General features: G+C 33.4%; 1 protein-coding gene across 1 annotated transcript in view; it reads right to left on the minus strand.

Moving 5' to 3' along the window:
• The window catches only part of LOC140666126 (ester hydrolase C11orf54 homolog), a 68,757-nt gene extending 49,653 nt beyond the window's left edge, over positions 1–19,104 (minus strand). Inside the window, exons 1-2 of the mRNA XM_072892960.1 lie at positions 18,974–19,104; positions 18,257–18,435 (exon numbers count right to left, since the gene is read on the minus strand). Of these exons, the coding sequence (XP_072749061.1) occupies positions 18,257–18,435; positions 18,974–19,082 (288 nt within the window). The 5' untranslated portion in view covers positions 19,083–19,104. The remainder of the gene's footprint in view (positions 1–18,256; positions 18,436–18,973) is intronic.
• Positions 19,105–23,335: the final 4,231 nt, after the last annotated feature.

Consider the following 23,335-nt stretch of genomic DNA (forward strand, 5'->3'; position numbering starts at 1 on the left):
TGAAAATTTGATTATCCCTGGATTTAAGGATTTCGGAATCTGAGCACAATAGGATTTGAGAATAGGATTTAGTTTGAATTCTGCTAAGATTTGGGTAGTTTTCAAGTTTTCAAGAATGTAAAAGTTTCAAGAATTTACGCGTTAATCGAGTCGTAGAATATAGCTTCTACTTTAAGGGGTCGAAGTCGCGGAATGCGATTCGATTACGCGAGTTAAAAGTCCCTTCGGCGTTCGTGTCGGATAGAGCCACTCGGTATATAAACTGTCTGCCGGCGGAGATTGAACCCGGTACGAAAGGAAAGCTAGACAAACAATCGACGACCTTCCGGACGTCTTTGCGATAGAGTCGCGTGTCGAAGGGTCGGATATATCCACTTGCGAGATCGTAAACGTCAGTCGTCAGTAGTCGATGTTAATTCACACGAAGTCAAGTCGCACGTCAAGCCCATTAGTCGCGAATCTCTCCCCCGCGGCAGGGAAACGGTCTGTTTACCAGATCACGGTTGACGGCGTTTAATTTAGCAGCTCTCTCTCCATTTGACGATGACGACGAACGTCATCGTCAAATCGGAATCTCATCGTCGAAGTAACAGTATTCGTTCCGGGGGATTCTTCCGACCAAGACGAGGGGGATCCCTTAACGCGTAATCGCCGCGCTAAAATCCGCCGCGAAGCTTCTCGGATCCGTGGCGGAGGATCTTGCGGGCTTACCCTGGGATTACCGACTCGTCCGACGGAATTTTTTTGCCGCCCGCGCTTAAAAGCTCCCCCGAAGCGTGAGAGGATTATTTAACGGAGATTACGCTGACCGTGTAATGAAGATCATTTCGCGATTAGCCCTTTTTCTTTTAACGGATCGTCGCGGGTTATGTAATATTTATTTACTTTAGTTATGGGAGAGGGAGTGGACCGTTAAATTTATGAAGAGTATTTCCAAATCTCTCTCTCCCCCTCTCTCTCTCTCTTTCTCTCTCTCTTTTCATGTTTCACATTATATGCGCTTCGTGCATGCGAAAGTTACATGCACGATGGGAGGAGGAGATACCAGGGATATACTCTGGGATATCACTCGCTTGGTAATTAAATTTAATTAATTAACTCGAAACTCTTGGCTATGACCATGATCCGCTTTTCTTCGTTAAATACTCTTCTCGCTGTATTTAAAGCTCCCGCGAAAAAGTTTACATAGGTATCTCTATAAAATTACGGCTATGATTACAAGTTTGAATGGCACGTAAGAGGGATATTATTAAACCGAATAGTAAATGTATAAAGCACACGTTCTGCTAATATCAAATGTTTGCTGTGTTAACATTTTGTTATCTTCATCGGACACGAAGTAGGTTTACGTTTAATTCATTTATTTTAGGTCGTTGGTGTCACGTGAGGCTTTGCGTGAATTCATTATCTTCCTAATACTTATTCGTTCATTCGAAAATCATTTTACAAACCCATAGGTGGTGGTTTGGAGATTAAATAAAAATAATTATTATTATATACAACTTTTCTCTGAGAGCTCTGTATCTTTTTTCGATTACTTTCGAGACTATTCGCATGTTTAATAACAAAGTTCACGCGGTCTATAGTTCGATATTTCTCTCTCGAAAATCAGAGCGAGTATGCCATCTTTAAATATAGTCATACGTTGATTAGTTAGCCGGATTACGGAGCGGAAGTAACTCGCGATTCCTCGACTAGGATTCGGCGAACGAGGGGTTCCCATTGTCATCGCTGTTCCATCAACGTTCAAAGCGCGAGCTCTCCGCATCCATGTGCCTGACGGAATATGCGAGGCACTTGATGACATGCATGAAACCCTCGCGTGCTTCTCAATCTCGTAGCAACGCGCCTCAAGAAACGGCTCACGCTGGGACGTCGTAGTCGTCGTCCTGGGCTGAATCGTGGCTGGATGCAAATCAAGCAATCCCGGGATAATCAGATCCGGGTTTATTATGGTCTACCAATTTCGCGGTAAGCATCGCGGAGCTTTAAGCGACCGGGAGAAGATTGGTAGAGTGATGATACGCGAGATCTCTCCGAGTTCGGGCTCCGTTTCGTCTCCCTTCGTCGTAATACGCACGTGATCGCTCAAACTTTTCTCTTCTCGTTAGGCAAAACTTACCAATAGTTATTCATTTTTGCGGGATTTCCTAATATCTGACTTCTGAAATTAATACGAATTATCATATTTATTTTGATATTCGTATATCTGTAAGTTCAGTTAATTGTATATAGATTTTTTTTAGGAAGATTTGACATATCGTGACTATAATTTAAACGATATAAGTTAGTTTCAGGAAATAATAGATTTTTTTATATCTATTAATTAGTTTTCGAGATCGATTCGTTAAAAGAAAATCTTTCAATAAGACGATATTTCTTTTGATTTCTATGCTTGAGCGATTTATATCGATTGTTGTTTTCGCTCCACTTTTTTACGGTTCTGGAAGAAAGCGCATCATCTATAGAAGATAAAGGTGTGTCGATGGTAGTCATTAACCGCCTAGACGAGATCGGCGCCGCGTTTCGGCGCGATTGTTTCAGCGACCGCTCTCTCGGAGAGAGATCCAATCGATATCTCCTCGGCACCGAATCTGTAATTAGAAGTTCTGACCGTAACGTGCGGCACGATACGCGGTCCCGGTTGACTAGGATGCTTCGGAGAAGTGGGTGATCTTCCCTCGTCATAGACCCATCGCCGTGTCCGGCGCGATGGATGTACCAGGGGGAAAGGCGGGTCGCGCCTCGCGAGAACGCGCGTTAAGTCTGACAAATGGGATCCGACGTAAGTGAGGATCTTCGAGCGGATAACGCGGCTATTAAGCAACCACCTAGACTGGCTAACTAGACTGGCTCCGTTGATATCCACTTGGTGATCAAAGCGGCATCGAGATGAGTCTCATCATCTTGAGACGCTGCTCCCGCCGTGACTTTCTCCGAAGACTATTTGTCCAGAGACTCAGTTTATCTCTTCTAACGTGATTGGTTGATTTTTGTTAATATCATGTAATATTATTATGAAATTCATTCGTCGAAATGACGTGAAGCAAATATTTATTGTGAATAAATATATATTGAGATAAATTAATAATAATAATGGCAATAGAGAGCAAAGTATATATCGCAAAAATTTATGATGTAACGGAAGCTAATAATAAAAATTTTTATTATATTCTTAGATTTATATTAGCTTCAGTTACATCATAAATTTTTGCGATATATACTTTGCTCTCTACTGCCATTAATATTATTAATTTATTTCTATAAAGAGCCTCGCTATTAATTATTTATATATTGAGAGATTTTATAAATTATGTGAATAAAAAAATGTTTACGGCTGTATCTTTTAGACGTATACATATGTGTACGTCAGTTTCACTAAATACTGCACAGAAATATGCAAGTATTTTAAAAGCAAAATTTTAGCAGATTGGAACATGTATACACAGAAAAAAAGAATATTCTTACTTTGACAATATCTTTAGCTTCAAAATGTAATTCTTGAATCTTGAAATGACATTATATTGCGTTAAATAAAGAAAATTTGCTTGGATGAAGACATTTTATATAGTTCAACCAAAAAAAATGTATTCTTGTTATTTAAGAATAATTTTCTTGACTGGAGGGGAAAAAATGTTGGATAGAAAACAACACATGTTTAAATCGACGATTACAATTTTTTTAGAGTTAAAATAATTACTTTATTCTTGAAATGACAATTGTAGTATTGAAATAGGATTATAATATTGTTGAAATTTAAGATTTTTCAATTCTTCTAAGAAAATTATAAATTGTTGCGTATATATGAAACAATGAACGCGTTCATATGAGTATATAAGTTTTCACTTGACATTTACTTTTTTTTCTATGTATGTGTAATATTGCCGTCATAAAAAATGAAAGGAGGGCCCGTTCGAAATATTTTGTATCAAAATTTCGATTCGTAAAAGTGATATGTAACGAAGGTAAGCTGCGTTTCACAGAATTGCCAGTAGTTGAAGTTAGGTTGGTTGGTTCTGAGCTAATGAACCGGCGGGGCAAAAACGAACGCGTTGAGCTTGAGTTTGCGATGGATTCCACGACCGGCGGCAAATACCGCGTTGATCGAGGGTCCCATCGACTCGAATAATAACCGTTTCTCGAACGCGGTATGTGTACACGCGCTTCTTTACAGGATGAGACGATCTCCGATTAGGGATCTTCAATTAGAGCAGCTTCACCGCGAAGAATCGCTAACGAGCTTTGACCGAGAAACCGGATCGTATCGATTGAGCGGAAGCTACGCGAGATTTATGCGAGCCGCATCCGGCGTCGAAATTTTACGTCACTTTTACGCTAAGCAACCTTTACTTTGTATCTTTTACTTTCTTGCTTCGCATCCGGTATCTGTGCAATTATCGTTTTGCCAAAGATGGTTCATGTGAATTGATTACAATATATTTTATTATTATTCAATATATTAAAATATATTATTACTCTTATGGTATTTAAATTTTAGATCTTTAATAATTATATTTAACGATTCATCTTATTTTTCTATTTTAAGAATCTTATGTACATCTTACAATTAATTAGAATTTAACAGAAATTTTATATCCTTAATTATTAAAGTAATGAATATTAAAAGCTGAAATGCTATAAATAATAGTAATGAATATTTCACATTTAAAGAAAATCGAACATACCGTGCTTTATTCCGTGCATTATAAATTGTAATAAAAATGTTCTATATATAATTGATGAGAAATTTAATATTGATTTACTTTAATTAACATAAATTCATATAAATTCTATAAATCCTGACGAATATTTTCGCGTAACGAGTAGTACAATTAAATTCGCGGTAACAAGAACGAGAGATGAAGGGAGAAAGACACTTTCTTCTATATAAGGGCGTGAAGGGAGACACACTCGAACAGGGTACATCGATGATGACACACGACAAGGTTGTTCTCTGGGCGCACGGCGGAATCGGTGCGGACCACCAGCCTTGTTCCCCGGTTATGCCCGACGGGCTCTTGCGGGTTTGCTCTTGTAATATCTTATTACACGATCGCTGCGTGCTTCGGCCCTGTATGCGGCTACAGGATGTACCAAAAGAGACAATTTCGGATGCGGAAACGTGCGATCTCACGCAAGGAATTATCTGTAATTGAGAAAAAAATTTAGATTCTTTATCGACAAAAGCACGATAAATTTTCAATTTTTTTTTGCTTGCATTATTTTTTATAATAAAATTATTTTTTTTCTGACAAAAATGTAAAAATTAAATTTTGAGTAAAAAATTAAAAAAAAGTTTACATTTTCGAGAAATTCAATATTGAAATTGTAAAAAAGAACTATGCTACAGTTAACGTATTGAAAAAATTTATTTTATTTAAAATTAAATGTTTTGTCAGAATCTTTGAAAAGAAATTTATTGTGAAATTTAAGATTATTAAGGTATTTACAAATAAAAAACTAGATCGATTGCAGTAAATGACATTAAAAAATAGTTTCCTTTCTTTACAGTTTTTAATATCAAGTTCTCAAAGTTATAATGTCGTGGACCATTTTGGAGACCGAAATTGTATTGAAAATAAAAAACTATGTGAAACAATAATTTTCTTTCTTGAAAACAGATTATTTTTTTAATTACATTGTCGAGGTTATCTCTATTCTGATATAAACGGATCGACGTGAGTCTGCCATTTGTATCCGCGTGTATAAAGGACCGGTACTCTGTATGAAGTTATTATCCACGTCTTGATCCTGGCACGCATAAACGCACACCTCTGCATCGGAGGAGGAGGCCTGACGCAAAACGTGTCGTTCCCTCCTCCCCCAACAGGCCTTTTTCGCGCAAAGAGAAAAGAAAAGAAAAGAAAAGAGAGAAAGAAAGAAAGAAAGAGATATGCACGAGCAGCCCGTAAACTCACGTACTAGACTAACCGCGATTGCCGGTATTAATATTTTATTACAGGATTATTGATGCGGGGTTTCGCCTACAGACAATCCGTGCTTGGGCGGCTACGGGAATCCATAGAAAGAGTCTCGTGCGACATATGCAGATTCGTGTCAGATTGGCTCGCCTCGGTTCAGCGATATTAGCATCGAGTAACCGACTGCCCGTCTAGCTGCGGAATGTACTGTCAAGAAAATCCGACTGTCTGTGATCATTTTATTACATCGATATCTCGGAACTGACACAGCGATATCAAGCTGAGATTTAGAAAAAGACAAATGTAAATACGATGATATAAATTGTATAAATATATGCATGAAAAAGAAATTAGAAAGAATTGATTTTTCGACGACTTTGCAATATTAAATCCAGTGAAATTAAGTTTCGTTATTAATTATCGCAGTTTTTCAAATAAAAATTGGTTAACTTTTTTTTACGACAAATTAAGCTGAAAATCGTAAAAATACGTTTTGAAATTAAAACATTCAACGAAGCTATTCGATTTTTTAATATAAAGCGAATTTAAGTAAATTTTAATATAAAGTAAATTAAAGTAAATTATATATAGCAAATTAATATAAAGTTAAATGTTGCTTACTTTGCCGATTAGAAGAATTTAACAGATTATACGGTCTATTGCGGATGGTAATCGCATCTCATGATGGATATTTTTACTTCCCTTCGTATCAGAGCATTGATCCGAAGTACACCCTCTCAGGGGTCGAAGCAACCTCGCTCTTTATAGCAAAGTATTAAATCTGCGAGTGACAATGTCGACGGCGGTCGTATTCGATCCCGAGGAGGTTGTTGATCACTGTGAGAACCTCTGCAGAAGATGCGGCGAATCGTTGCGGACGGCTGGATAGATGGACGAGGCTTTGCTCGCTCCGCTCACTCATCCGGCGCTCGAAGGGTATTATTAGGACCGGGCTCGAACGTAATGACTTAATACTACGAGGTTCTGTTGGCTATGCCAGGCAACATCTACCTATGCAAGACCAAGGTCCCTTCGTGGTAACTCTGTTGGGAAGTCGAATTGTATCGAAAACAAAACCAATTTTTAATAAAAAAAAAAAGAAAAGAAAAAAAATAAGAAACAGGAAAAAGGAGGAGAAAATACTAAATTAATTTTTGAGATAACAAACGTACTATTAAATGTTGATACACAATCGATTTGGAGAGGGGAAGAAGTATAGCGTAAAATATATCCACCACCTGCAAACGAGTTTTCGCGTATCCGAGATTCTTCATGAAAAGAATCGTTACCTATTTCCCGGAACGGGCAGCCCCATATATCTCGGCCGCGCGGCGGTGAAATACTTAAAGTTCGGCATTAAAGTAAGACGTTAATTTCAGCCGTGGAAAACTGGGTTAAACGTCTGCCGTTTTTCCCGGCAAGCGGCCCGTTGCACAAGTTGGGGGTTGCCAGTACTTTAGCACAAAGACGGTTTACAAGACTTTTTCTTCCCTGCCAACTCGTCCTTCCCAAGTGTCCGTCGCACCGCTCGCGTGTCCTCAGGGCACCGCTCGTCATCTTGTAAGTCTGCTGGTCGAAAGAAAGAGAAAGAGAGACAGAGAGATGGAGTGCAACCCTTCATTCTTGGAACGGCCCAAGGTATCGCGAAGTATCTTTTAGCTCTTTGAATTTTTCCGCTGTCTATTCTCCTTCATATATTTTTTACCTGTGTTATTTTTATTTTCATCTTCATACGTACTTACATTGTCTTTTTTTTTTCTCCCACAGCTCTTCGAGAAATGAAAATGTTGGTAATCGGAAGATGGACGATCCAATTCCTTCGGGATTTTCAATATGTGGGAATCGATTCTTTTCATTTTATACGAAAGTCGTGCATTCTCTTCGAGAATATACACAGCATACGTAAAGTATTTCGTAAGACATAATGCAGAAAAGTTGGTAATAAAATAAAATTCCCCAACAAATTTTTCTTCATTGATACTTTATTGATAATTTAATATTTATTCGAGCAAGTTCCAGATTTCAAGAATTCTGTGACGAATTAAGCTTAAATTATTTCATGATTAACGTGTTGTGTATATATCTTGTATATAGCTGAAGAAATTATAGATTTTGTTATTGAAAACACGTACTGCTTCTCCTGTTTTATATATTTTATTGATTATGACGGTAAGATTTCTTTTTATTGAAAAATCAGATAGTAGAAATTTGCAAAAATAATGATTGCTTACCAAAATTTCTTTTAGATTAATTTTAAATTTTTATCAACGTTTTATTGTATAAAGTAGATTGTATATAATATACAATAATTAATAATTGTTGACCAAATATTTAACGCATAGAAATTCACAAGGAAAAATCTTTCTTAAATATTTTAAATGTCCATATTATCTGATTTTTCATTCATCAAAAACGGAAAATAGCATATGTAATTATTCGACAAATCATTTACTAATTAATTTAGTGTTATTAGAGAATTAAAATTAAACAACTGCATCTCTAGATTCTTTTGCTCTTAAACACCGTACTAAATCGCTTGCTCTCGAAAAGAATTTCCTTGATCGCACGGAAACTCACTCTTAATCTTCCTTTTGACCCTCTTTCTCCTCTCTCAACCCTTTCTCGGTTTTCTCTCCTTTTTCGTTGGCGAGACGGCCGATTCGAGCTCTCGTATAATTGTAGCTTTTCCTTTTGCTCCGCGCGGAGCGTTCGATTAACGGCCGATTAGGCTCGTATGTTTTACAGAGAATCTGCACCAGCGAGGGATGCGGGGAAGCGGGGATATGCTTCTCGCTTGATCTTAATTGCACATACATTAATTGATGCACGACAGGAACGTACGCGAGCCGCAGGTGCGCGCATAAATTTCTTCCGGATAGTCTCCTATGCAGTTTCCTGCACATTTCCGTGCTTATCGCGCCGGAAAGGGACCTGCATTTGTCGAATATTACGATTATATATGTTATACAGAGAAATAAATGAATATTACCATGAATTATACACATCGGCAAATATTATAAATTCAGACGATTGGATGAATGTTTGCGTAATATGATTTATTATCAGTTGCCAATATTTATTAAATTATGAATTGATAAGATAATTCAATATACATATAATTGAGAAATTAAAATTAAATTAAATTTTAAAATCACTAGTCATTGGATAAAATTCATAAAATTTTTGTGTTATTAAATACTTTGAATTTTTTTTTTTTTTTTTTTTTTGCTTACTAACAATATTACATTCACGTATATTTTTTGTTCATAGGAACCACACAAGTATAAACATTACCTATATATTTAATTTTATACATAAATTCATATTTTTAATACGTGTGTACGTATTAATTTTTTCATAATGTTTTTTATAATACGAAAGAGATAATACATCGTTTGCTCTCACACAATTGCAGTAACCGTATAACGGTGTAACGATATAATTATAGCATGCAATTATATGTATGTAATTCTAAGCCAAAGTTAGAAAGACAAATACAAGTATAATTTGGCCAATGATGAAGGTTCTGTTGATGGTTCGTAAATACATTGAACTCAGTCACCTTTCCCCTCTTTTACAGCTTTCTCTTCGTGGTATATGCTGAAAATAATTCATCGACGAGTATGCGAGCCGTTGGATAATTACTTTAATCGCATCCTGCTTGTTATAACACTATGATAATGTTGTTACCAGTTTCATCCAACACGAGAAAGCGCTTGCGGGTTAATTCATGTCATAAACATTTCATGTCGTTAATCCTTTCGCATTATTATACATTATAATCCGTCGAGAACAACATAAGGACTAAGACAATTTTTCCGGCGATAAAAAGTATTTTAGTTTTTAAATTATCGAATTGGTGTAATATCATGAATAGGGGGTTTATAGCTCTGTTAAGACAGAATTTTATATATGAAATGTTGGGGGGGAGGATTTGAACAATTTCCCGAAATTTATGCAGAACAAAGCCGCTTAGCGTGGTAAAGTTAGAAGAGCATTCCAACGTTGAATCGGTTCCCCAGTGTAAATCAACATTTTTAACTCGATATAACTTTGGAGTTTGCTTAATCGAATGAGAGGATGTAATTTTAGGAAGTGGAGCAACGGGGGAATTAGCAATGAACGAGGTTAATGCTTGTATTAATTTAGGGGCAACATCTGGCTAAAGTTTGCAATTTACTTTAAGCAGTCGATTCGAAACAGCCGCGTTGCCACGCGCCAAATATATCTAAAAGTTCAAGTCGTCAGCGAAAGGTCAAAAAGCCATTTATTTATTTATCTTACAAACGCGAGAGTTGTAATTTTTAGAAAATCTTGAGTAATGTAATCTTCGGATTATATGATTTTCTAAAATCTCGCGCATCTTAGGCTCGTTAGACTTTAATACTTAAAAAAATTCGATTCTCTTCTTTCCTTTTGTGTTTTGATATTTTTAAATTTTATATAACTTTATTTTATGTAAATTCTTTAAATTTTTCGAATATATTTAATACAAAACATTTATGTAACATTTAATAATAAATTTTTTTTCTTGATGTAAAATCAGAATTAATTTTTCCACAATTTAATCTCTCGAGAGGAAGAAACATTGCACGCAAAATTGGTAATCGAAGAGTCAGGTCAGAGAGCCTCAATCATTCACGTTGAGCCGAGAGTTGCGTTCGCGCTGCCTGGGAGTTCCTCGGCCGACATTGCGTTAAGATGACTGGTTGTTGCGCAATTAGCATAATTATCAAGTTGGTTCACGAGCTCGGGATTGATGGCGGACGGAACGAAACGGCGCATAAAATCGGTGCTCGCTAATGCGAGCGGATCACAGGATCACAGCTACGATCGCGATAAGATCCGCAGTTGCGGCGCAACTCGCGGAGGACTCGGCCGAAGTCGTCAAAAGTCCAAACGAGCCCCTCGTTTATCCATCAGGCCATCTTGCCCCCGGCGCAACACTCTGGACTGGCACGCTAATCGCACGAGTCTCTACGACCCGCCATTTTACCGGGGATTACTGCCATTCCTCGTGGCCGAGAGGAAGATGCGCCTGGATAGGCACATCGTTCTCCGCGGTTTAAGCTTTTATTTCAACACTTCTTTATGCATGGGCGAATGTGTTTGCCGATGAAAATCTGACGACTTTGTTCGCGCACCGAGAAAAGGATATAACACCCTATATACGATATACGTTGATATAATAAAAGAGTTTTTGCAATATTATCTTTTTTACGCATAATGAGATTCGTGATTAAAATATTATCATAATATTATCATCTTCTTAAGAGAATTTAAGGGAGATGAATCTGTTATTACAGAAAAATGTGATAGCACGCTCTCCTACGTATTTGATAATTGCATTCCAATTAAATTCTAATTTAATCGGATAATAAGATTATATTAATTTCAATTTGCATTTAAGCTTAATATTAGATGGCTGGCCAAAAAGTATCGAATAAAGCCATTGAGATAGAGATTAATTATTCATTTGCAATTTTTAAATATGAATAATAATCTTTTTAATGTAGATGGAAATATATTAAAAAATCTGCCACTCTCTCTCAGATATATAAAATTTATTTGCATTAAAATATTCACACATTATGATCACACACAGTATAATTTTTTTTTCTCCTGCTCTTATAAAATACCTATATATTTTATATATTTGAGAATTCATTTAGATGAAAAAGGCTCATAATAATAAATGTTTCCTGATTGACGAATGCATATTATGCGCGCATCTCCTATAGTAATTAATAATTTTATATTTTATTGTTTTCTTCATTTATAGAAAAGAATGTATATACATACCTATACATGTAATATATATGACAGAATATAAAAAGTGTATAAACCGTTAGAAACTAAAGCTAAAATGCGTAATCTATGGATACACAATTAATGCTTTATATATAGCATAACGCAATAATGTAAATCTCCGTGAGAAATTACTCTACAAATGTGTGCAATGCGATCAACGAGATTAATCCGAAACTCTTAAGCTAGATTCCCACGGTGCGCAATAATTGTTTACAAACGCTAACAATTCCGACCGGTGGTCGGAAACGATACTGCTAAATCGTCGAAATCTCACCCAGATACGGGTTAACCGAACTCCGCGTTTCGTCCTACACTTGGCGGATTAAACAACCTCATCTTCGCGTTATCGTCCAAGTTGCACCGGCGCGGCGCGGCGAGGTCGACGTTGCATCTCGCGCGCGATTCCGGCACACACTTTGCAGAAGCACACATGTATTTTGCAGTCATGCCGACGTAAGTGTCCTCATTATGCAGCGCGCCGGATAGTTTCAGAATGGCCGCATTTGTATGCGATGACGAGAAACTTACGAGGCTACCACCGCTCGTAGAGCGCTAAACCGGACTCTCATAAGCGAAGCTAAAGCTAACTTTTTCCTTGTCATCTTTGCCGACGTTTATTGATACTATTAATGGTAGATATCGTTACTCACTGCCATTGATTAGGATCATTTTCGAAGAGAGATTTTTTAATTGAGCTTGTATATTTATTATATGTATAATAATATATATAATAAATAAATTTATATATATATATATATATATGTAATTAAATCTTACAGAATGTATTATTATAATTATTTAAGATATTTTTGAATTTGAGAGAATATTTTAATTCTACCTTTTGGAATATTTAAGTTTCTCTTTCTCATTTTAAATATTCTTGTTTTTATTTAAATATTCTCTCTTCTAGATTTAGAAATTTATGAGAATATCGGAAAGTATCATCTCGTTTAACGTTTTAGGTATCGTCTTTCGATTTAGGGCACTGTTTAACGTTTAGCGACGTGTCTACTTGGTGTCTACGAAAATCGAACATCGTCCTTGCCATTATCGACGGGCGCTTCGGCTTTTCTATCAAAGTCCGTAATCTGCCGAGGCGGCGGGATGAAAAAGTTGGCGGACTTTTATTCCCGGCGCCTGGGAATCGTGGTCGGACGGTTGTGTCCGCTTAAGTGACGAAGCCTTAAAGACAAGTTAAAGCCTATTTGCCGCTGTCAGATGCCTCCAGCGTCGTCGTTCGTGTCCGGACGAAGTGCCGCTGGCGGCCGAGGAGGGGAAAGGCAAGGAAGGGGAGGAAAGCGCCACAGAAAAGTTGGTTTAATTATCGATAAAACCGTCGGGGCGGATATAAGACGTTAATATAACGGAGTCACCGCGAGAAGAATGCGAGCAACCAGCTTCGCCGTCGAGCTCTTTACGCTTCGCGCGTCTCATCTCATCTCATCTCATCTCATCTTCCAGCGACCTCTCCCTCCCCCCCCCCTCCCTCCTTCTCCGCTGTGAGAAAAACTTCTCTTCGGATTTAATGTTCTGGACTAGTTACGCGACTTTTCCCAGTAAACATCAACATCACATCTCGTAAAAAAAAGGTATACCCATAATATCGTACACCGTACACAAACGAATCCTTTATCTCGCTCTCTGATGTGTAATATAAATTCGGTTCGGCAAGGCTTTGCTTGCCGCGAGAAAAAGATTGTTACTATTAAAGTATAATTCGAATTAGCCTTTCTTTTCAGCTACAAAAAGGCGATAAAATGAGATTTCCTTTTTCAGAGTGAATTATATAAATTTGTTATTATAATTCGATTATTTAATCACGAGTCGAACAACGCGATAGAAATTTTATTTAGTTTGTCTATACGCGGTCGTGAATATAAAAAATAGTACTATATTGAGCGTAAAAAAAATTAGTACAGAATGTTCAATTATAATTGATGGCTAAAATATGGAAATTCAATCAGAGTCGATATTTTTTTTTTTTTTCGTAGTATTTTCGAGGAGAAAGTAAAATAATTTGATCGACATTATTTTGCTCAAGTACTCGAGTGCAGAGATTTTAAGATATAAAAGATTTTTTAAAATAAATTATTATATAATTTATTTTATATATTAACCATATCGATTTTTTTTTACCATTATGCATATAAAGTGAAGGAATTAAAATTTAAGATGGAATCGTAAAAAAATCAATATATAAAACGATATTTTATAATTTAGTTTGGCATATTGTGATAAAATATGAATCACTTCATACAGCACTCATTATTCTACTAAAATATTCGTTAAATTTTTCACAGAATAATGAGTGGAATTGATTAATAATTTTATCTTATACAAGCGTAACATTATACTTGCAATATGCAATTTTATTTTTTTGAAAACTCAATTATATGCTTTATTTTTTACATTAGTTAATTTATTTATTATATTATTTAATAAAAGTTTTTAGAAAGTCATTGGAGAGTAGATATATTGTTTCATCGAAGCTGTATTTTATATTTGTTCACTTATTAATATTCTCTCTATTATCTTTAATTACTTAATTGTATATTAAAAATATATGTTACTTACAAATTTTATATAACAAGATATATACATATATATATATTGTATATATATATATAAAATTATCGATTGTTCTATACTTATAGAAAGTCACTCTCTAAAGAAAATTTATCCGTCATTCTGAATTACATATATATTTCGTGTATTTTTTTTAGATAAGATCAAAATTGAACGATACTTTGTGGTGAGTCAATCAAAGTTCGCTCTTTGGGACGATCGTTTTTCTTCTCACGAGATGACCCTTTATCGTAAATCCATTCATCGATATCCGACATATATCCGGATATCGATGATCCTCTGGAGAACGAGAGGCCACATCGAAGTCGGCGAGGCAATAACGTGAATGAAAATAAACTCGGCGTTTTATATATATATATACTGTAAAAATTGCGTAATTTGATATAATTTTTATAATTTTACATAGCACTTTACTTTAGAATGATTCCTAATGGTCCACAGTTATTACATATCACAGTAATTTTTAATATAAAATTAATTAGACCATTAGGAATCATTCTAAAATAAAGTGCTATGTAAAATTATAAAAATTATATCAAATTACGCAATTTTTACAGTTTTACATAGCACTTTAACTTAGAGTGATCCCTAATGGTTCACAGTTACTACATACTATAGTAATTTTTCATATAAAATTTTTTCCGTGTACATATACATATTTGATTTAAAGTGTTATATCGAACCTATCATATTGTTCCAAGTTTGTGGTCTCTATACCACTAAACTCGTGTATTCCAGCGTTATTAGTTAAAACATCTAATCTACCATAACGCTTGATCGTTAAATCGATGATATTTTTCACTTTGTTCTCTTCATTTAGATCCGCCGTTACGATAAGAACTCCGTTTGAGTTTGTTATCTGTTTGGTTACTTTCTCTAAATTATTTTTATTGCGTCCAGTTAGCACCAACGATGCACCAAGCTTAGCAAAGTGCAGAGCCGTTGCCGCTCCAATTCCTGAACTAGCTCCTGTTAGCAAAACAACTTTTTTCACAAACATCTATAAAACATTAATATCTCTTTGTAAAATTTATAACCACAAATTATTAAAATTATTAAAAATATGATAGAATGATAAGTACAGTTTATTGGATAAAATTAATGTAGCTTAAAGATAGATTTGTTTTCTTCTTGTTCTAATTTATATAAACTTATTTTTTATTCAAAATTATTATTGAACTATACCATTATTAGATGAGTATTCTCCGAGATTATTTAAAGATGGATTAGATCTTTGGAGGAAGAAAAAGAAAGGAGACACGATGTACATAAAAAGTGTATCTAACAATGGACCTTATTTTGAGTTACGTGAAACGATGCGATTTAAAGTTTGTTTGAAACAATTTATATTTTTTCTCAAATTTAAAATTAAAAAAAATTCTATCTACAATTTCATCTGCCACGTATTTCAATGTACGTGTCCTGATATACAGGGTGAGGCATTTATATTGGCAAGACACCTAAATATGTCAAAAATTATAAGAGTTATAAAAAAATGTTTCAAATAAAAGTTGTGTGGTTTCGAGAGGAACATAAGATGATACCACTAATTTGACCTTGATTAATGACCTTGTTTGAAGGTTACCTTTAATTTCTTAAATGGAATCCTTAATCACCTTTAATTCCTTAAGTAAATTTGCAACGAGCAGCTACATATTTTTTTCTTTAAGACAACTATGTGTTTTCTTTACACCAATTGATTCGTCTTATTATTCTGTACATAAGTATTAAGATAAGATTACCGAAAAACTGAATGTACAAGATATTTTGCATTTTGTGTCAAAATATTGTAACTTTTGAGCCTCATAACTCGAAATGTACTTAATGAAAAAATACTTTATTATAATGTTTGAAAAACCTCTTGAGATAAGCTACAAGAATGTGCAATGAAAAATGGGAGATTCCATTTAAGAAATTAAAGGTCATCTTTATATCAAATAATTATTCAAGTTCAAATCAGTGATATCATCTTATGTGTCCCTTGAAATCATACAATTTTTATTTGAAACATTTTTTTATAACTCTTATAGGTTTTGAGATATTTAGGCATTTCAATATAAATGCCTCACACTGTATATATAACATGCATGTTACTTTATCAAATATTCTTTATATTATACACACATAAAAATATAAATTAGAATGTGTATAGAATTATTATATGTCTCAAATTTTATCGCAAATTATAACACGTTTAAAAATCGTGGACAATCATTTTATAATAAATGTATACAAATGCATGTAACTACGTAACACTTACGTCTGTAATAATTTGATCGCTTCTAATACGGAAATATGGATTTGAAGAACAAAAAACGTAAATTCGTATATTTAATTTACTGGAAATGGTTTCTTGATACGAAGACACAGCTAGTCACAGATTGATATGGACACGATTAAAAGATGGCTCACATTTTATAGGAACTACCCCACTCTTTGCTATCTGCCAGGTTAGGAACATTAATATCAATTCTTCTCCTACTACTTTGAATGCTATCCAAATTTATTTTGGCAACTTATCCAATAAATTAAATATATAAAACATGCGCATTTTAATTAACCATTCTCTTTATCTTTGTAAAAATATATAAATTGCGTTATTTATATATATATATATATATATATATATATACATGTAATAGTATGCATATGTAGAAGAATAATCAAATAATACAAGTATATCAACGAAACAAACATAAAGAAAAGTGTAATTTTTATTTTATATATCGCTCAATTAAAGACTTATAATGAATACAACACCAGTAATTACAGATTTTATTACTTTTATATTTTTATTTATTTTAACAATACTTATTTTTCGTCGGAATCTAAGATATCGGCAAAATCTTGGCAGTACATATAGAATGCAGGTTTCGGATTAATATGATATAATTTTCGCGCAGGACAAAAGTATCCTAAATATTCTGTCATATATATGTCATTCATTTCATAATCTTCAAAATAAATACGTCCGCCTGATGTTTTGTTAGAGGAATAAGCGTGAAAACGATGTTCAGTGAGTCCATATTTCTGAAAAGCAAAGCTTATAAATACTTAACAAACATATAGATTTTAATTCTTAGGCAAAGAACGTTCTACATATCCTGTATAATTACATATACATACTGTACAATTAGAAATAGCATTCCAATTTGGGTTACAGCTCAGAATTGTGCCCATTGCTACTAAGGACGCGTCTAACTTAAAATAATGAAGCCAATCCTGAATATCGCTTGGTGTTTGTAACCGAGTCTCCCAAGAATATGACAAAACGTGACACTGTATTTTTCCACTTTTCGTCACAAATGTATCACCTAAGCCTGTAACAATAAATATAAAAAAATTATCTATTTAGTTTGCATTATAATATAGAGGGAGATGTGCAAACTTCGTTGAATTTATTCTATGAATTTATCTCTATGTTTATTTCTTCCAATAAAAATCTAAAATATTAAATACATTATATACATTCGATTATATTTCTTACCAGCCACTTGAGTACGAGAACGATAAGAATACTTCTAAAAGAGTGCATTTTGCAATACCGGTATAAAGTCAATATTTTTCCGTTTCTTAGCGTGCACTTTGAGAACTTGTCCCTGTTTGCCTTTGCTGATGAACAAATTGCCATATGGATAGAAATTAGAATCCGAATTATTTACTGATTCCAATGCACAGTTTCCCGTTTTTTTATCAAGGAATGCTAAGTAACTTTGATTGTTGACTTTCGTTATATATTCATTAGTTTTCGAGAATGACATATTCATAATAATCTGTACACCAATAACGTTCATGAAAAATAAAAATATAAAATAAAATTTTGACACGTTTATAATATAAAGTTAAAACTAATAATAAATAAATAAATGTCAAAACTAAGCAAAAAATAATAATAAAGCAACAATTTATATTCTGTTTGTGTGAATAATAATATATACCTCGCCAAACTGTCCATTCGATTTTCGTGGATAAACACTTGCTCCAATGACAAAGATATCATCGTCATCATAGCAGGTCTCTAAAAATTTTTTCAAGTTGTATGTAAATGGTGTAATCGGTCGTGGAAACAGGGTTGACATACCACCCATTTCTACGAGTGTCGGGTCGCCGCATAATCCTACAAATGACATTAAATTTTAAGGCAAAATGTGTGATAACAACAACGTACAAATACACGTAGCACTAATATTACGATTTTAATATGTAATTTGTATTTTATGTATGTTTAAATAAAAAAATGTTTTACATAATTATATGGTTTAATTTAATTTAATAATATTTTCTAAAAAGGTTATATAACCAGATGAGCATACAAAAAGTGTCCCCGACGAGTTTTCAAATAATACTTGGCCTGTCATTTCCTCATTGTAAAAAAAAAATTTTCTCAAAATTTCAGCTCCTTATCCTTATTATTTTCTGAGTTATCGAGAAAAATGTCATTTTCAGTTTTTATTTTTCTTTTCTGTAAATATTTGAATTAATCCCATATCGATTTTTTTCTAAATACTTATCAACGAAAGACACAAGAAAAATGTTGAAAACTCGTCGGGGGCACTTTTTGTGTGCTTATCCGGCTATAGTCTTTCTAAAAAATCTTTCTGTTTCGTATATATTTGCTTACGCTTAATGTAGTAAATTTCTAAATTCTTTTTTACCTGGTGCGGCAAGATTAAAAGGTTCCTTAGTCAGATCAGGACAATCTACCCACTCGACTGTGACCTCTTCAAAATTACTCTTAAGCTCATATCGTAGAGTTAAACACATAATATAGCTTAACACATAATAATATATATGCATATTAAAGCATCGCGAATAATGTTTTATTTTAAATAATGAATATTATAAATATTTACTGTCAGCAAGATGGTTAGCATCAGGTACAAACAAGTTTGTCTCTGCTACTATAAGTTTATGCATCGTATCACTCGAGAAATCGGAACACATTTGTATCTTATGTGTAGCTTTCTAAAAAATATACAAAATTATTAAATAAGTTCAGAACAAAGTTTGTAGTAATTAAAAAATCGACTAATCGTAATATTTTTTTAATATGATAGCGCGCAAGCACACACAAACACGCACGCACACACACAAGGACTTAATAGAGTATAAATTAATTATTGTATAAAAAAATTTTAACAAGTTTTAGGGATTGATAAATTTGTGTGTTTACACATTAGGCAATTTAAATTTATTTGTAAGTTTTATGCAAATCTTGTTTTCAAAAAATAAATAAAGCTTGTAAAAGCTGAGTAAAGTATTCATTAGCAATTTTATTTAAATTTCTATTACCAAAGTATTCGATATTAAATATTATATTTATATAGGAAATAATATTTTGGAATCATTCGAAATCCACGATGGATTAAAACAACAGGCGATGCTTTATCCCCTCTTTTATTTTATTTAGTTTTAAAATATATGTATGGTCAGATCCATACAAGAGGGCAAAGAAACGGAATTACTCAATTATTAGAGTATAAGGATAACACAGGTATCTAAACTATTAAAATCTCGGCTACTATCACAAAATCTAAAAGTTAGAACTATAAGTATTAAACAATAATATTACCGGTAGTTTTGTATGCATGCGAGACCTGGGTCCTTACAAAAGAACGAAGAGAATAAACCTATTGTTAGAGTATTTGAAAATAAAGTACTTAGGAAAATATTCGGAGCAAAAAAAGACAAGGTCAGCAGAGAATATAGGAAATTATACAACCACGAGTCTGATGACTTTATAAATCGCCTAACATTGTTGTTAAATAAATAATAATATTGTATTTCTAAATCTGCTAATATAACTTTATAATAAAGGAAACATTTCTATTAAATCTTGCAAAGAATGCTCTTCTTTCCATTATATTTTCTTTTTTATACACTTATCTTTTTTGCAAAATATATAATTTTTTATAAAAATTTTTTTAAAATAATAGAAAATAAATTACACGTATCTAAATGTATAATGTATTTCATCTACCAATATATGTATTAGATTTTTACTTTGGAATAGGCAATCACGTGGCAAACACGTGGCGAAAGACTCGTACAATTCTTGCTTTTTGTTAACACAGTTTTCAAGTGAAAATAAAAAGAAAACAATTGAGACGATAAATACCACTAATACTTTCTTAATAAAATTAAAAAACAAAAGATTTCTTAACTACACGAAATCGGCAGCCGCTCTCTACAATCGATCACATGGCTCTGCTCCGAAATCGAGTATAGATTGGGTACATTTAGAAAACAAACCGCTCACTGAGCGTTCAGTGAGCGGTTTGTATTCTGAATGCACCTATTGTCTTGTTCTGAAAAAGCGCCATCATATTCGGCTAAACTGGCTTGCGCGCTACTTTTAAAAAAAAAATTTACAAATATAATAATGTATATTTTATTAAACAGTTATATGAGGTGATTATTCTACAATAGAGCCCATTTAAATTTTAATAATTTTGTCAAATTTGAAAAAGATGATCCTTTTTAGATCGCCATAAATACTAATAATACTATCACGAAATATTTTGATAATAGAGCATCTTATCTGATGTGAGATTTTATAAAACAGATAACGTAGACAAATATAACGATCATGGAGAATGTTTGAGAGTCAAAATTACATGTCTTATCAGATAGTTTGAATGAGCCAATAATATTATGTAGGAATTCACATAAAGTATTCTTGATAAGAAATAATGAATATAAGAATGATAAAAGAATAAAAAAACAATCAAGATAATATCGATAAATTTACAGAAAATTAAGCCGACTTTTAAATTGGTTATCAAGCTATGATAATCCTATAATATTTAAAATAAGACGTTACAAGTCGACAAGTGTACTATTTTTGTTGATATTATATTGTAAGAGTCATGTTTATTTATAGGCATTACCTAGGGGTTCAAAAAATATAGAAGTTTTTTACCAATACTGTATTTTCCCGATTACCACTAATAAAAATTTTATGCTTTTATTTATTTAATAAAATATTGTTTTTTTTATATAAATGTGTATAGTAGTAAAAAAATATTGTTACTGTAAATATGATAAAATCAAGATATAACGCAATATTCGTGCCATCAAAATCTTACAATGCCTGTTTGCATATGTATAATAATAGAGTTAAAAACATTAATTGTTTACGTATTAATATAATTTTAATACACTGTTTCACATGGATGAATACGTAGATTTCTATGTTTTATATTTCTTTCAATTCAATGTGAGAATTAGACATTTATTGGACAGCAACTAAAATATGTGTTGCTAATTTGACATAATATTTTTCTTAACATTTTACCGTTGTGTTTAAAAATATACTATTAGTTTAATAAGGATGAGGTAAAGAAAACAATGCTTGTAGGAAAGCATTTCATTTAAACATGAATTTTACATATCGCAGTAGTACTCAATATCTTTTTAGAAATGACAAATAAAACAGATACGATGAGCATATGTACATACATACATTATTTCTCGGTGTTAAATAGGATTATGATATTATGCAATATGTAAATTGTTTTTATACAATAATATTTTTTATATGACGATAAAAAGAAATCAATACCAGTATACATATATAATATATATACACGGTAAAAAATTTTGTGTTAAATTTAACACATTTCTCGTGTCCCAATTTATCCACTCTAATTTTAATGTTAATTCAACAGAAGGCAAATATATAAACAAATAACACAAAAATGTAAATTAGTGCAAGATTTACTTGTTAATTGTATTGTTTTAACTCTTAGAAACGGTGAATATTAATTCAATGCAAAAAAGTTAAAATAACATAACGGCAGTATGTTATATTAACATAAGAGTATGTTAAAAATTTAACACAAAAATTTCTACACGAGAAAATTTCAACAGAAATACAAAATGTTTTTTACCGTGTATATATTCGCCTCCAAAGTGTCGTTTTTTCGTTACTCGTGTCTTTTAAATCTCAGTTATGACGGCACATAACGTGCCGGAAATTCGAACCGTGACCCAGAATGACGACTCATTTCGTGCCTTTATCATCCTCTACGGCTATCGTTTTTTTTTTCTTTTCGTGCCGGGGAATAGTGGCATAAAAGCGACTGAGATTCTCCCGCGCGAGTACAAAGTTCAGTTTTTCAGATTACGATTCGTCTCTCGAAAGTTGAAGATAGATTTTCGAGAGTAGTTTTGCCTATAACGACAGAGACATCAGGCATCCATTATGATTTCGTGTTATACGTACTCGTAATATTTAAGTATTGTAAATGTTTTGATCTCTTTCATTTGAATATTATATTATATGTGTAATATTAATATAATATAATTAATATTAAATTATAAATATTATCATAAATATATATTTGAAGTAATATATATATATATATATATATATATATATATATATATCTGACTTATATAAATATTAAAACGTTTAATTAAAAGGTAACAATATCTTTATTTTTGCGCTTTCAAAAATATTTTGCAGTATTATTCGTACGATATCGTCATCCTTCAAATAATCAAAAGTGAAAGGAATATGTTATTTTGAAATGGAGTTAGGGTCATAAAAGGTTAACCGGTGCGGATCTGACGAACGGAGGCGATCTCGCGCGGAAGGCCCTTTTAATAATTACAGTTCGCGGGACGTAAATCACTTCGCCGAAAGCAGGCGTCTCTGCTATGCTCCGGCTGAACTTTAAGTGGCCTGCTGGAACGGGAAGGTCTTCATCGCGCCGCAGGATCGCGCGGCACAGCCGGTTAATGTCTTTATTAACGGCGGTCGGCCGACCATCGCGAGATTCGATGGAGACAGGAGGAAAAAATACGGTTTCCTCCCGCAAAATGCCCGTAGGCGGCGCGATGAACGAGAAACAAAGAAGTTGAAAGGAGAGATTTTATCTGCGTTATCTTTGAGTCGACGCTCGGCTTCGTGGATAAACGAAGGCGCTAAATTAACGGCTTAATTGATTGCGTGATCTGTTGATGGCTTTAACGAGCCGGGAACAATTTGATATAAAAAGGTCAAAACGCGC

Source organism: Anoplolepis gracilipes, chromosome 5 (genome assembly GCF_047496725.1).
Source record: "Anoplolepis gracilipes chromosome 5, ASM4749672v1, whole genome shotgun sequence".
Taxonomy (NCBI): domain Eukaryota; kingdom Metazoa; phylum Arthropoda; class Insecta; order Hymenoptera; family Formicidae; genus Anoplolepis; species Anoplolepis gracilipes.